Here is a 14853-nt window from a genome sequence, read left to right as displayed (position 1 = left end):
CCAAAGCATCTGTTTTCCTTGTAATTTGGATGGGCAGAAGGTACTTCCCCAGCCTTGCTTGTCCTTAGACCATCTAGTTCTTGTCTTGCCCTACACATCGCAATATTGATTCTTTTTTCCTTTTTTCTTGGGACCCATTTAAGTGTCTTTTTTTTTTTTTTTTCCACAGGGTCTTATTCTGTTGTCCATGCTGGAGTGCAGTGGCACGATCTCAGCTCACTGCAACCTCTGCCTCCATGTTCAAGTGATCCTCCCGCCTCAGCCTCCCTAGTAGCTGGGATCACAGGTGCGCGCCACCGCGCCTGGCTAATTTTTTTATTTTTAGTAGAGACGGAATTTCACCATGTTGGCCAGGCTGGTCTTGAACTCCTGACCTCAGGTGATCCACCCGCCTCGGTCTCCCAAAGTGCTGGGATTATAGGCCAATTTAAGTGTCTTTGACACATAAAAACGAAAGGCAGAGCAGTATCAATAGAGATTGTCCCTCTTGGCAGAGAATAAAAGGTTCTCTCTTTGTCTTGTTTTTGGAACCTGTAGACAGTTCTCAGGTGTCCAGTTCCTTAACTCTTTTTTTTTTTTTTTGAGACGGAGTCTCGCTCTGTTGCCCAGCCCAGGCTGGAGTGCAGTGGCGCGATCTCGGCTCACTGCAAGCTCCGCCTCCCGGGTTCACGCCATTCTCCTGCCTCAGCCTCCTGAGTAGCTGGGACTACAGGCGCCCACAACCGCGCCCGGCTAATTTTTTATATTTTTAGTAGAGACGGGGTTTCACCGTGGTCTCGATCTCCTGACCTTGTGAACCGCCTGCCTCGGCCTCCCAAAGTGCTGGGATTACAGGCGTGAGCCACCGCGCCCGGCCTAGTTCCTTAACTCTTTTTGCCTCCTTCCCTCTATACCTACCTCCATCTATAACTATCTCTCTGTCAAATGTCAGCTATAACTGTCCACCTAATTGATTCTACTTGTAAATCCTTGTAGAGCAAGGGAGCTCATCATGTTTTGAATGTTTTAATATAAATTTTGCTACTTTGAAAGAATTTAAGAACATTTCAGGACTGGGTGCAGTGGCTCACACCTGGAATCTGAGCACTTTGGATGGCCAAGGTGAGCGATCACTTGAGCCTAGGAGTTTGAGACCAGCCTGAGCAACAAAATGAGACCCCATCTGTATTAAAAAAATAGAAAAATTAGCTGAGCATGGTCTTGCAAGCCTGTAATACCAGCTACATGGGAGACTGAGGTGGGAGGATTGCTTGAGCTCAGGAGTTGGAGTGTTCAGTGAGCGATGATGGAGCCACTGCACTCCAGCCTGGGTAAGAGAGACACCCTGTCTCAGGAAAAAACAAACAAACAAAAACCCTGAAGAAAAAAAAAACCCAACACTTAGAAGTATTAAAGTTGTGATTTAATCAAATGCTTAGAGGCATTATTACCATTTCAAGCAGTGTATGCATGTTTGGAGGCATTTTAACTCTTTAAACGTTTCATTTTTAAATTTTTTATTTAATTATTTATTTGAGACAGCATCTTGCTCTGTGACCCAGGCTGGAGCAGAGTGACGCAATCTCAGCTCACTGCAATCTCTGCCTCCTGGGCTTAAGAGATTTTTGTGCCTCAGCCTCCCGAATAGTTGGAATTACAGGTGCATGCCACCACACCCATCTAATTTTTGTATTTTTAGTAGAGATAAGGTTTCACCATGTTGGTCCGGCTGGTCTCGAAATCCTGACCTCAAGTGATCCACCTGCTTTGACCTCCCAAAGTGCTGGGATTATAAGTATGAGCCACTGCACCTGGCCTGAGTGCTAGTTTGATATTTTCTTTTTTAGTTTTTTTTTTTTTTTTTTTTTAGATGGAGTCTTGCTTTGTGGCCCAGAATGGAGTGCAATGGCGTGATCTCTGCTCACTGCAACCTTTGCCTCCCAGGTTCAAGTGATTCTCCTGCCTCAGCCTCCCAGGTAGCTGGGATTACAGGTGCCTGCAACCATGCCAGACTAATTTTTGTATTTTTACTAGAGACAGGGTTTCACCATGTTGACCAAGCTGGTGTTGAATTCCTGACCTCAGGTGATCCACCCGCCTTAGCCTCCCAAAGCGCTGGGATTACAGGCATGAGCCACCGTGCCCAACCGCCTGAGTGATATTTTCTTTTTTTTTTTTTTTTTTTTTTTTTTTTTTTTTTTTTTTTGAGACGGAGTCTCGCTCTGTAGCCCAGGCTGGAGTGCAGTGGCCGGATCTCAGCTCACTGCAAGCTCCGCCTCCCAGGTTCACGCCATTCTACAGCCTCAGCCTCCCGAGTAGCTGGGACTACAGGCGCTGCCACCTCGCCCGGCTATTTTTTGTATTTCTTAGTAGAGACGGGGTTTCACCGTGTTAGCCAGGATGGTCTCGATCTCCTGACCTCGTGATCCGCCCATCTCGGCCTCCCAAAGTGCTGGGATTACAGGCTTGAGCCACCGCGCCCGGCCCTGAGTGATATTTTCTAACACATTTTCTACTTCTCATGCTGGTGTGAACTATAAGATGACTGGTATATGGTATGCTATCAGTCACAATGATGATTATTGAGTTCTTGGCCACAAAAAATAAAATGGCCAATTTTTTTTTTTTTTTTTTTGACAATCACATCTTTAACCATGCCATTTTAAGTTTTGTCCTCTTCCTTCTTGGGGAATGGGACTGCCTCAGTTGGAGATCTGGAATGATCGAAGATGTCTACTCAAGCAGGGCTGCATTTTTTAAAAATGAAAAATCTGCGAGTCAATGCCTTTGAGTTTAGCTTGCACAAGGATTGGTTAAGAATACCTGACATAGGCCAGGCGCGGTGGCTCACGCCTGTAATCCCAGCACTTTGGGAGGCCGAGGTGGGCGGGTCACGAGGTCAGGAGATCGAGACCATCCTGGCTAACATGGTGAAACCCCGTCTCTACTAAAAATACAAAAAAATTAGCCGGGCGTGGTGGCGGCGCCTGTAGTCCCAGCTACTTGGGAGGCTGAGGCAGGAGAATGGCGTGAACCCAGGAGGCGGAGCTTGCCGTGAGCCGAGATCGCGCCACCGCACTCCAGCCTGGGGGACAGAGCGAGACCCCACCTCAAAAACAAAACAAAAAAAAGAATACCTGATGTGCCTCCCCCAACTTTTTTTATTTTGAGACAGGGTCTGGCTGTTTTGCCCAGGCTGGAGTACAGTGGCACAATCCACCTCACTGCAACCTCTGCCTCCTGGGCTCAAGTCATCCTCCCACCTCAGCCTCCCAAGTAGCTGGGACTACAGGTGCATGCCAGCTAATTTTTGCTTTTTTTGTTGTTATTGTTGAGATGGGGTTTCATCATGTTGCCCAGGCTGGAGTTCTCTTCAACATGGTTGTAGGGAGTCCTTTATTAGATGGCATTTCTCATAAACAGAATCTCCACCTTGGAGCCCTTGATCTTTGATATTTTGTCTCACCGGAGCTCACATTAAGGAGAGTTGGTTTGTAGGCTCCTTCATTCAGGACCATTGGAAAAGCCTTAGGCCACGGAAGGTTAAAAGTTTCTGTAAGCTTTGTAAATTGATTTTTTAATTACATTATTCGTACATTCCAACAATCTGGAAGACTGAGAGTAGTATGCAAAATGGGAATTCTAAATAACCAGTCATATGTTAAAGTAGATTGAATTGTTTCATCAGTGAAATAGATTCCTTGGTTGCTGTGAAGCTTCAAAGGAACTCCCCAAGAAGGAAGAGGACAAAACTTTTTTTAAATTTAATTTCTTTTTTTGAGACAGAGTCTTGCTCTGTCACCCAGGATGGAGTGCAGTGACGTGATCTCGGCTCACTGCAAGCTCCGCCTCCAGGGTTCATGCCATTCTCCTGCCTCAGCTTCCCAAGTAGCTGGGACTACAGGTCCCCGCTACCCTGCCCAGCTAATTTTTTTGTATTTTTAGTAGAGACGGGGTTTCACCATGTTAGCCAGGATGGTCTTGATCTCCTGACCATGTGATCCACCCGTCTCGGCCTCCCAAAGTGCTGGGATTACAGGCGTGAGCCACCGCGCCCAGCCAACTTTTTTTTTTTGAGATGGAGTTTTCCTCTTATTGCCCAGGCTAGAGTGCAATGGCTGGATCTCGGCTCACTGCAACCTCCACCTCCTGGGTTCAAGTGAATCTTCTGCCTCAGCCTCCTGAGTAGCTGAGATTACAGGCATGGGCCACCACGCCTGGCTAATTTAATTTTTATCTCTACTAAAAATGTAGAGATAGGGTTTCTCCATGTTGGTCAGGCTGGTCTCGAACTCCTGACCTCAAATGATCTGCCTGCCCTGGCCTCTCAAAGTGCTGGGATTACAGGCATGAGCCACTGTGCCCGGCTGAGGACAAAACTTAAAATGGCCATGGTTAAAGATGCAATTGTCAAAAAAATTTTGGTCAATTTTTTGTGGCCTAAAAGTCAACATAGGCCAGGTACGGTGGCTCACGCCTGTAATCCCAGCACTTTGGAAGGCTGAGGTAGGCAGATCACGAGGTTGTGAGTTTGAGACCAGCCTGACCAACATAGAGAAACCCCATCTATGTAAAAAACTGGCACAGTTGAAAGGCAGAGCATCTAGAGCTTTAAAAAATTAAGAATTCCAGGCTATGCGCAGTGGCTCACTCCTGTAATCCCAGCACTTTGGGAGACCGAGGCAGGCGGGTCACGAGGTCAGGAGATTGAGACCATCCTGGCTAACACAGTAAAACCCTGTCTCTACTAAAAACACACACACATACACACACAAATTAGCCGGGCATGGTGGCGGGCACCTGTAGTCCCAGCTACTCGGGAGGCTGAGGCAGGAGAATGGTGTGAACCGGGGGCGTGGAGCTGAGATCGTGCCACTGCACTCCAGCCTGGGTGACAGAGCAAGACTCCGTATCAAAAAAAAAAAAAAAAAAAAAAGTCAAGGATTCCGCTTTATTTTATTTTATTTTTTGAGATAGAGTCTCACTCTGTCACCCAGGCTGGAGTGCAGTGGCCGGATCTCAGCTCACTGCAAGCTCCGCCTCCCGGGTTCCCGCCATTCTCCTGCCTCAGCCTCCCCAGTAGCTGGAACTACAGGCGCCCACCACCACGCCCGGCTAGTTTTTTTTTGTATTTGTTAGTAGAGACGGGGTTTCACCGTGTTAGCCAGGATGGTCTCGATCTCCTAACCTCATGATCCACCAGTCTCGGCCTCCCAAAGTGCTGGGATTACAGGCTTGAGCTACCGCGCCCGCCGGATTCCACTTTTAAATGGAATATTGAGGCTCCCACAAGATGGAAATACCACAGGACAGGGCTGTGTTTCCATAGCGCACCTCACTGCATGGACATTCCCTGAGGCTGGTGGGAGACCCAATACCCATTAGCCCACTCTGTGATCAGCCCATCTCCCACAGGATTCTTATCCCTTGACAGCCACCAGCCACAACTCAGCCCTTGCTAGGAACTTGCCAGCCACTGCACACCCAAAGATCATGTTCTTTCATACAACAAAGTAACCCCTGGCACCCCCCAAGCCAAAAGGTCAGAGAACTCAGTGTAAAAGAGATTAGAGCTTTAGACCTAAGATAAACTGCCTGATATTCTTAGGACTCCATGAGGAAGACAGAACTCCATAAAAGGTATATGTGACACTTTTTTCTGTGTTCCTCAAAGGGTCTCAGAGACATCAGAAGACTCTTCTAGATTTCCTTATGTGGTACCAAAGATAGCTGAAGGAAGAAAGAGTAGAAGAAAATGGGAGAACAACTCTAAGCCAATTTGGAGAGATTTTAAGTTTTTCAGAAGGTCAATAGAATTTCACATCATACTAACAAGAAAAGAAGCAAACAAAAGGATCAGACATATTTAAAGAGGGGTTTCAGTCAACTGAAAAAAAAAAAAATTCCCAGAAACAGGATCCAAATGAGAAAAAGCAGAAAGGCATTTTTTCTTTAAAAGAAAAAAAAGCCTGAATATCAGCTTTTAATTAAGCTGACATCTGATCAAACAGTTCATTTTATTTACTTACTTTTGTGACGGACTCTTACTCTGTCACCTAGGCTGGAGTTTGCTGTAGTTTGATAGTTCACTGCAACCTTTGCCTCCCAGGTTCAAGTGCTTCTCCTGCCTCAGCCTCCCAAGTAGCTGGAACTACAGGTGCACACCATCATGCCTGGCTAATTTTTGTATTTTTAGTAGAGATGGGGTTTTGCCATGTTGATCAGGCTGGTCTCGAACTCCCGACCTCAGGTGATCCGCCCACCTTGGCCTCCCAAAGTGCTGGGATTACAGGCATGAGCCACTGCGCCTGGCCTATAGAGCTCTTTTTTAAAAGCCTTTAAATATCTTATTATCAGAGTATAGCCTGCACAAACAGAAAGTAGGGCTCCCATCCAATTTGTCTGATTTTAGAACAAACATATTAGTTTCCTATTTTGCACACAAATATATTAATTTAGGAATTTCAAAAGATCTCCATTTTGGCCACTGCGTTTTAGGGTCATCTCGAGTGACCTGGGTCCATTTACCTAAGTATTTGCAAATTGGAGCTCCATAGGTATTATACATAAATCCAGGTGACGTTTCGAAGGGTGGGTGGTTTGCTCCTCAAGGGAAAGCTCAGTTTTGATGAGCAGTTTCCCATAATTGTAGAAATATCTTTTCAAAAGTGACCAAGGTTAGTACAGTGTATTTAGACGACGTGTATTGCTTTGTGAGCATCACTCTTCAAGGAGTCACCAGTGAGTCGTGATCCACTCTTTGATGTGTCTTGGAATCTATGATCACCTGTGTTGGCAGAGTGCTCAAGGTGCCAGATGACCAACCTTTATGTGAACCTTCTGGCTGAGCTGAAAGTCCCTTCTTGAGGAAGAAGTAGGGAGACCCTATGAGGCCACTACACATCAGGAACAAACATCCCGACACCTTCATAAACCTCTAGTCACCTAGAATTGGGTTTAGAGGGAGCAAATGCCTCTTCACTTAGGGACAAGAGAACTGATATGGTTTGGATGTGTGCCTCCTCCAAATCTCATGTTGAAATGTGATCTCCAATGTTGGACGTGGGGCCTAGTGGGAGGTGTTGGATCATGAGGTATATTAGGCCATTCCTGCATTACTATAAAGAAATACCTGAGGCTGTGTAATTTATAAAGAAAAGAGCTTTAATTGGATCACTGTTCTGAGGGCTATACGAGCATGGCTTCCGAATCTGCTTCTTGGGAGGTTCTCTAGAAGCTTACAATTGGTGGGTGCGATTACAGATCACACCTGTAATCCCAGCAGTTTGGGAGGCCGAGGCAGGTGGATCATGAAGTCAGGAGATCGAGACCATCCTGGCTAACACCCGTCTCTACTAAAAATACAAAAAATTAGCCAGGTGTGGTGGTAGGCACCTGTAGTCCCAGCTACTTAGGAGACTGAGGCAGGAGAATGGCGTGAACCCGGGAGGCGAAGGTTGCAATGAGCCGAGATCGTGCCACTGCACTCCACTCTGGGCGACAGAGCAAGACTCCTTCTCAAAAAAAAAAAAAAAAAAAAAAAGTGTGTGACACTTCCCCCTTCTCTCTCTTGCTTCCTGTCTTGCCATGTGATATGCCAGCTCTTCCTTCATGTTCCATCATGATTGCAAGCTTCCTGAGGTCCCACCAAAAGCCATGCAGATGCTGGTGCCATGGCTGTACATCCTGCAGAACCATGAGCCAATTAATCCTTTCTTTATAAATTACCCAGCCTTAGGTGTTCCTTTATAGTGACACAAAACAGACTAATACAAGAACTCACCCCTCATGCACCTTTCAGTTTAAAACAGAAATTGGTTACCATTGGAAAAACAACTGAGTTACAAGCAATAGGAAACAGCTGCAACTTTAAAATCATGGTATGTAGGCAGGTGTGGTGGGTCACGCCTGTAATCCCAGTACTTTGGGAGGCCGAGGTGGGCCGATCACTTGAGGTCAGGAGTTTGAGACCAGCCTGGCCAACATGGTGAAACCCCGTCTCTACTAAAAATATAAAAATTAGCCAGGTGTCGTGGCGCAAGCCTGTAATCCCAGCTTACTGGAGGGGCTGAGGCAGGAGAATGGCTTGAACCCAGGAGGCAAAGGGGAGTCGCTCCATTGCATTCCAGCCTGGGCGACAGACTGAAATGCTGTATCAAAAAACAAACACAGTGGTTCATGCCCTAATCCCAGCACTTTGGAGGCCAAGGTGGGCTGATCACTTGAGGTCAGGAGTTTGAGACCAGCCTGGCCCAACATGGTGAAACCCTGTCTCTACTAAAAATACAAAATTAGCTGGGCATGGTGGAGGGTGCCTGTAATCCCAGCTACTCAGGAGGCTGAGGCAGGAGAATCGCTTGAACCTGGGAGATGGAGGTTGCGGTGAGCCGAAATTGCACCATTGCACTCCACCCTGGGCAACAAGAGTTGCCTTGAGACTCTGTCTCAAAAACAAACAAACAACTGAACCATGCCCTGGAATACAGACAGGAGGCTGTAAAGGAAACTACATCTATTTTAAATTGCAAATGCTAGTTGTTTTTTTTTTTCTTCCCCATTGAAAAGACCATTAATTTCCTTGGAGGTGAGGTTCCAGGTAGGGATGGGGCCTAGTAGGCTTCAGGCCACAGGAAGTAAATGACCCCGTCTACCCTTTTGTCTCTGCCATACAGGCCCATCACACTGGGGTGGGGCAGTCACACATTGCCTTAGGTAATGGCAAGTCCTTCCTATTCAGCTCTCTGTCCAGCCTCTAATTGAGGAGGCATAACAAGGGAAAGGTGAGATAGAGGGGGTGGGGGTGGGGTGGGGGTGGGGAATGGCCACCAAACCCAGCAGAAATTAGCAGCTCCACCTTATCTGCTCTGAAGCTATCACTGTCCCCACCGTTGTAAAGTCTGCTCCTCACATCGACTTTGGTAAACGAGTCAGTGACAGGCATTGGCCAAGCTGAGACTTGGACGAAAACCTGAACGAGTGCCACTGGAAAGCCAGCATCCTAGATTTGTCCTTCCAGTGCTGAGAACCACGGGCATCCCTCTCCTGAGTCGGCTGTGTGTGTGACCACAGGCCAGGCCCTCACACCTGGCTGACCAGAGCACAGCCCAGGAGCTGAGCACACATTGACTCTCATTAGGATCTCACCCAGCATCTGCAAACATGAGGCTGAGTTGACCCAAAGCGTTTCTGTTTCCCAGAGGAGGAGGCTGACACTCACAGGCCACACCCTGATCCCCAGTCCCCAGTGGTCTCCTGTCTGCTGAGATGGCCCCCAGGAAGCCTTGAACAGAGGCCTCAGGGGGCAAATGTCCTCAGAGTCCATCCAGCGGCCAGTTTGTATGCAAATGTGGTAAGTTTCTCTGGGCCACCCCTACCCCATGTCCGCATCCCCCTCACCTCAGCATCCACTCTCATAACACATGAAGTAGCACCACCATGCAGTGCTGCCTTTGTCGGCCTCCTATGGCCCCAGCTGCAGCCTCAGCCCCACCAGAGTTCCTGCTGACATGTCCTCCCTCTGATGTTTCTGCAGTGTTACCTCTTTGGGGATGGAGGTGTGAGCTATGGCTAAACTGGCAAATCCTGTCCCCACCTGCAAATGGAACCACAGCCAAAGGGTCTCCCTCGTCCCTGACTCTCAGGCACAGGGTTTTTTTCCCATCGTGGATCTGAAGAGCACACGGACCCTTTAGCTGTGGAAGGGATTCACAGAAGGCCAGGAAAGGGTGGGGCTGTGAGCTAGGACCTCAGACCTTCGCTGGCTTCAGGACTGGGCTTGGCATCCCTCCCCGGCGCACCTTCCGATGTCGCCCCTGAAGGAAACCTGGCCCGGGGGTGCAGTCTGGTGCTGCCGCATGGGTCTTCTCTGTGGTGTGGATCCTCTGGTGGTGCAGGAGGGCCGGGCGCTCACGGAAGGCGCGGCCACACTGCGTGCACACGAAGGGCTTCTCGCCCGTGTGAATGCGCCGGTGGCTCAGCAGCACAGCGCCCTTGGCGAAACCCTTGCCACAGTCCCCACAGCGGAAGGGCCGCTCGCCCGTGTGCAGGAGCTGGTGCTGGGTGAGGTTGGAGCTGCGGCTAAAGGAGCGGCCGCACTGGGCGCAGGCGAAGGGCTTCTCGCCTGTGTGCACGCGCTGGTGCAAAAAGAGCGAGGAGCCCTGGCTGAAGGCGGCACCACAGAGCGCGCACACGAAGGGCTTCTCGCCCGTGTGCGTACGCTCGTGCTGGATCAGGTGCGAGTTGCGGCAGAAGCGGCGGCCACACTGTGCGCAGGCATAGGGACGCCCGCCCGCGTGGATCTTGCGGTGCTGGCTGAGGTTGGAGCCGTGGCTGAAGGCCTTGCCGCACTCGGAGCAGCTGAAGGACTTCTCGGCCGTGTGGATGCGCTGGTGCCGCACCAGTGAGGAGCTGTGCCGGAAGGCCTTGCCGCACACGGGGCAGGCGTAGGGCGTCTCGCCGCTGTGGATGCGCTGGTGCTGCGTCAGGTGCGACGTCTGGCTGAAGGCCTTGCCGCACTGGGCGCACTCGTAGGGCCGCTCCCCGGTGTGGGTGCGTAGGTGCTTGAGGAGGTCGGAGCTCTTCACGAACACTTTACTGCACGCCCTGCATTCGAAGGACTTCTCCCCAGCGGGGAGAGCCTCGCCCAGCTCATCCCAGGTCGAGGACTCCTGGCCACCGAGGAGTCTTTGAGGCTCCTGCCAAGCCGCACCCATTCTGCGATCCCCACCACCACTGGCGGCCTTCAGGTCCGGGGCATTCCCGAAGGCTCTCCCAGGGACCTCCTGTGCACATGGCTTCTGCCGCTCAGGCGTCCTGGGCCGCCTCCCAGGCACCGGGTGCTCTGTGAGGGTCTTTTCCCTGGGCCGGCTGCTCTTGGGGGCCCTGAGTGGTGAGGTCAGTCGCAGGCTAATGCTGGCCTGGTCACTGCCCGAGCCTAGCAGGAGTCTCTCCCAGTAGATCACCGACACCCCTGTGGGTTTTCTCTCCCGAGATGGGGAGGCACTCCGTTGTCGCTGCAGGCTTTTTACACTGTGGCAGGCACCGGCAACTGGGAAGACGCTAGTAGTCATCCCAGGTGGGGTATCTGGGAAAGCTGGTGGCCATTCTCCAGAAACATCTCCATCTTCTGCCACACTCCAGGAACCTAAAGGCAGAGAAACGGTGGTTGCTGGGGGCTTCCTGGTTAGGAGAGGACCAGGGCAGGTTGAGTGGACAGGCAAGAAGGAACCCGGGGGCTGACACAAAAGCTTAGGGGAAAAGTAGAGGCAAGGCCGGCCCTGCAGGAGGCGCTGGAGTTTTGAGGAAGTATCTGCCCTGACACGTATGGCACTGACTGCAGTGGGGACTCCCATGATCAAGGTGGCAGCCCCCAGACACCCAGGATGTGAAGCTGAGAAAACCTGAGCAGCTGATGCATGCCACCCAGGTCTCCACACTGGCTGTTCCACCCCCTCCCTTTCCATAGCGCACTGCCTTCTCCCTTGGTGCCCTGTCTCAGGAACCCACTCCCAAACCTGCTCTTGCAATGACCTCCATCCAATGCTCTAGACTGTACTCCTGAACCCTACTTACTCACTGCCTCTCCTCTGGCACCATCAGCCCCACGAAGGCAGGACCATGAGTGTCCTGGTCAAGGCTGTGTCTACAGTGCCTGCAAACCCTCAAGAAACATTTGATGAATACAAAGATGAATGATGGGATAAATAAATGACCTATCAATAATGGCCGCTAGTTGTGGAGGGTTCAAGGCCACACAGCCCAGCTGAGGGTAGGCCCTTCTGTGTGAACCCAGCTTCTGTGCCCTTGGAGCTCTCCCTTCAAGGGCACCTACTAAGGCAGCAGCCTCCAGGAGAGGCGGATGATGGAAGAGAAGGGAGTCAGATGGGAGGCAAGAGAGGAGGATATGTTTCCAGAGTTAGAAATGCAGGGACATGGGCTTGGCCACAGGTTGGTCCTGAGTTCACCCCACCCTGAGCTCCCGCTCACCAGCATTGAGCCTCCTGTAGGTGTTCCTGGCCAGGGTCATGTCCTTTCCACTGGGAACCCAGGGCTCCTCACCACGCTCAAGCTGGATGACCACATGAGGTCGGGAGGTGGAGAGTCCTGTGAAGAGGAGCCCCAGGTGAAGACTCCACCTCTCAATAGAGAGCAGGAGTCAGGGCTTCATGGAAATAGACAGTTATCTGTGCAACTGGGAGAATCTAAAGATGGCACAGGGCAAGGGGCTCATAGGAATAGCTCATGTGTCCTCAGAGCAGCAACTGTGCCCAGAGCACCAAAGGAAGGGGACTGAGCCCAGGCATGGGAGAGGCCACAGCTGGACAGGGCCGCAGGGAGTGGTTGACCCAACCAAACTGCATGTCTACAGGACCGGACCCCTGCTCCACATGGCCCCGGCCAGAAGATTTGATCCTGCTCATCAATCAGGAGGGAAGTGAAGAGGCAGTCCTGGCAGGTCAGATGGTCACCAAGTGCACTTTTCATGGAGCACCCAGGGTCTTACCAAGTGAGGTCACAAGTATGAAGTTTTCCAGCATCACGTGACGGTACAGGGCCCTTTGCGCTGTGTCCAGGAGCCCCCACTCCTCCTGGGAGAAGTACACAGCCACATCCTCGAAGGCCATAAGGTCCTAAAATAGCAGGGAGGCGGAGGTAGGCATGGTCTAAGGTATGGCTGTGAGCCAGGACCAAGCTCCCCATCCCAACAGTCACCTCCCCTAGTGTCCCGCCTTCCCTGGGTTCCACCCCGGGGTTATATTCAGGTGGCACTTCCCTCATCTGTCTGGGACCCTTCCCCTCTGCCCTCCTGGTCCAGGCCCAGATGGCTTCTTGACTTCCCCACTACACAAGCGGGCTAGAGCAAGCCCTGGCTGGGCCCTTAGCTGCCACACCAAGGGCAGCGGCAAGTATCCACTCATGACTCAGCATGACCATTCATGACCCTCCCCATGGCCCTTCTTGCTTTTGTAATAAGTAACGGTGTAAGTCCCAGCTGTGGACACCCCAGGCATGCCCATGACTGAGACCTTCCCCTGCTGTGCTTGCCTGACATTTCCAGGCTGCTCATCCAGCCTGAGGGACTGGATGATCCCCACCAGTCATCATAGGGGAGCAGCCCCAAGAACCCGTGAACACAGAGGAACTCAATCCCTTCCTCCTTCCACATGGCGCCCCCTCAATTTCTTCTTATTTTTTTGAGACGGAGTCTTGCTCTGTCACCCAGGCTGGAGTGCAGTGGCGCGATCTCGGCTCACTGTAAGCTCCGCCTCCTGGGTTCACTCCATTCTCCTGCCTCAGCCTCCCGAGTAGCTGGGACCACAGGCGCCTGCCACCACACCCGGCTAATTTTTTTGTATTTTTAATAGAGACGGGGTTTCACCGTGTGAGCCAGGATGGTCTCGATCTCGGCGCCCCCTCACTTTCCCACATTGCCACCACCCTCTCCTACTCAGTCACCTGCCAAACTCCTCCCCTGATAGCCTCAGGCACCCCAGCCAGTTTTTCTTACCCTCAAGCTGTAACTGCCCACGCCTGACTGCTCATCGGTTCATCACCTTCCTCAGTCCAGTTCATAGGCCCTGTCCTCAGCCCAGGACACCAACAACGTCAGGTCCGGTGACATGACCAACCTAGAACATCCCAGACTCCTGATCTTTCCCCGAAGGAAACCTGCTTTCCCTTCAAGTTTCCTTTCTGTCTACAGCAGCTCCCTTCTTCCAGGCGCTCAGGCTGAACCACATGGAGCAGTTCGTTCTTCAAACAGCCCACACCTGATGCATCCGCAGAGCCACCAGAATTCACCTGGCCGCTCACCTCCACTGCTGCCCAGACTGTGGCAGTCGGTTCTTCCCTTCATGCCGACACCCCTGCATGTCTGTTCTCCACGCAACAGACGGTGGAACCGTTTTAAAACCCCAACTCAGAGGATGTCCTGATTCTGTTCAAAACTTCTGTCTCCCGACGCCCTCGAGAAAAAACCCACCTCCTCGCCTGCTACTGCAGCCACACACGTCCCCTCTCCCCCAGCTCCACATCGAGAGCGCTCAGTCCCAGAAGCACCTGGGCTCCGGCTCCCCTCCCAGGTTTTGCACACGCAGGACTCTCCCCTCGGAGCTTCCTTCAGGACCTCAGCCCCCTGACTGCCGGAAGTCGGGAGCCCACCGGTGCCCTGGACACAGGGGTTTGCACTGACCCCCGCAACCCCCCAGGGCAGGGAGAGGAAGGACGACAAGGCGAGGTCTAGGAAGCGGCCTCCCTCCGTGGGGGCGCGGTCTGTGGGAGCAGGGACTTCCCCGCCTCCCCGACGCGGGTCTGTCAGCGCTGCCACCGGATCCCGCAGCTGGGCGGGGAGAGAGGCGTGGACCACCCGGCACCGCCATCCCCGCCCGCAGCGTCCCGCGGCTGCCCCGCGCCTCAGCCTCCCCCGCAGTCATGGGCGCAGAATGCCCAGTGCGCTGCCTCCGGGGCTTCCGCAAGGCAGGAGAATGCGTGGTTCCCGCCGGGGCCCGACCGCCCCCAGGCCGCCCACGTCATACTCGAAGATACCGAGGCTTGGGGGCGCGGCCAGCTGTTCGCGGTCAGTACCTTCCTCGCCGCCAGTCTCGGGCCCCGACCCGCGCGCCACAGCCCAGACCACCGGGGTGGCCTCACGCGAGCAGCCAAGTGACAGTCTCAACGCCGGAAGTCCAGCCCCCACAGCTCATATTGGCCCAATACGAGCGCGGACACTTGCGCACAGCCTTCTGGGTTGTGTGGTTCCCGCCCGTTTTTCGGCGTGGAGGCGGGGCCATTGCCAGTCTCCATGGCAACGGCCAAGCGCCGCCGCGCAGGGCGCCGGGAAGTGGAGTAGCGCCCCTGCAGCGGGTTTCCAAGGGC

General features: G+C 52.3%; 1 protein-coding gene across 1 annotated transcript; it reads right to left on the bottom strand.

Moving 5' to 3' along the window:
- Positions 1-5045: 5045 nt before the first annotated feature.
- Positions 5046-14646, bottom strand: LOC105488043 (zinc finger protein 324B). The gene is given in 5 exon segments (XM_071088142.1): positions 5046-9836; positions 9839-11122; positions 11965-12081; positions 12482-12608; positions 14524-14646. Coding segments are annotated over 4 exon segments (1641 nt in total). The 5' UTR covers positions 12603-12608; positions 14524-14646; the 3' UTR covers positions 5046-9717.
- Positions 14647-14853: the final 207 nt, after the last annotated feature.

This window comes from Macaca nemestrina, chromosome 20 (assembly GCF_043159975.1).
Source record: "Macaca nemestrina isolate mMacNem1 chromosome 20, mMacNem.hap1, whole genome shotgun sequence".
NCBI lineage: Eukaryota > Metazoa > Chordata > Mammalia > Primates > Cercopithecidae > Macaca > Macaca nemestrina.
This window is presented reverse-complemented; position numbering and strand designations above follow the sequence as displayed.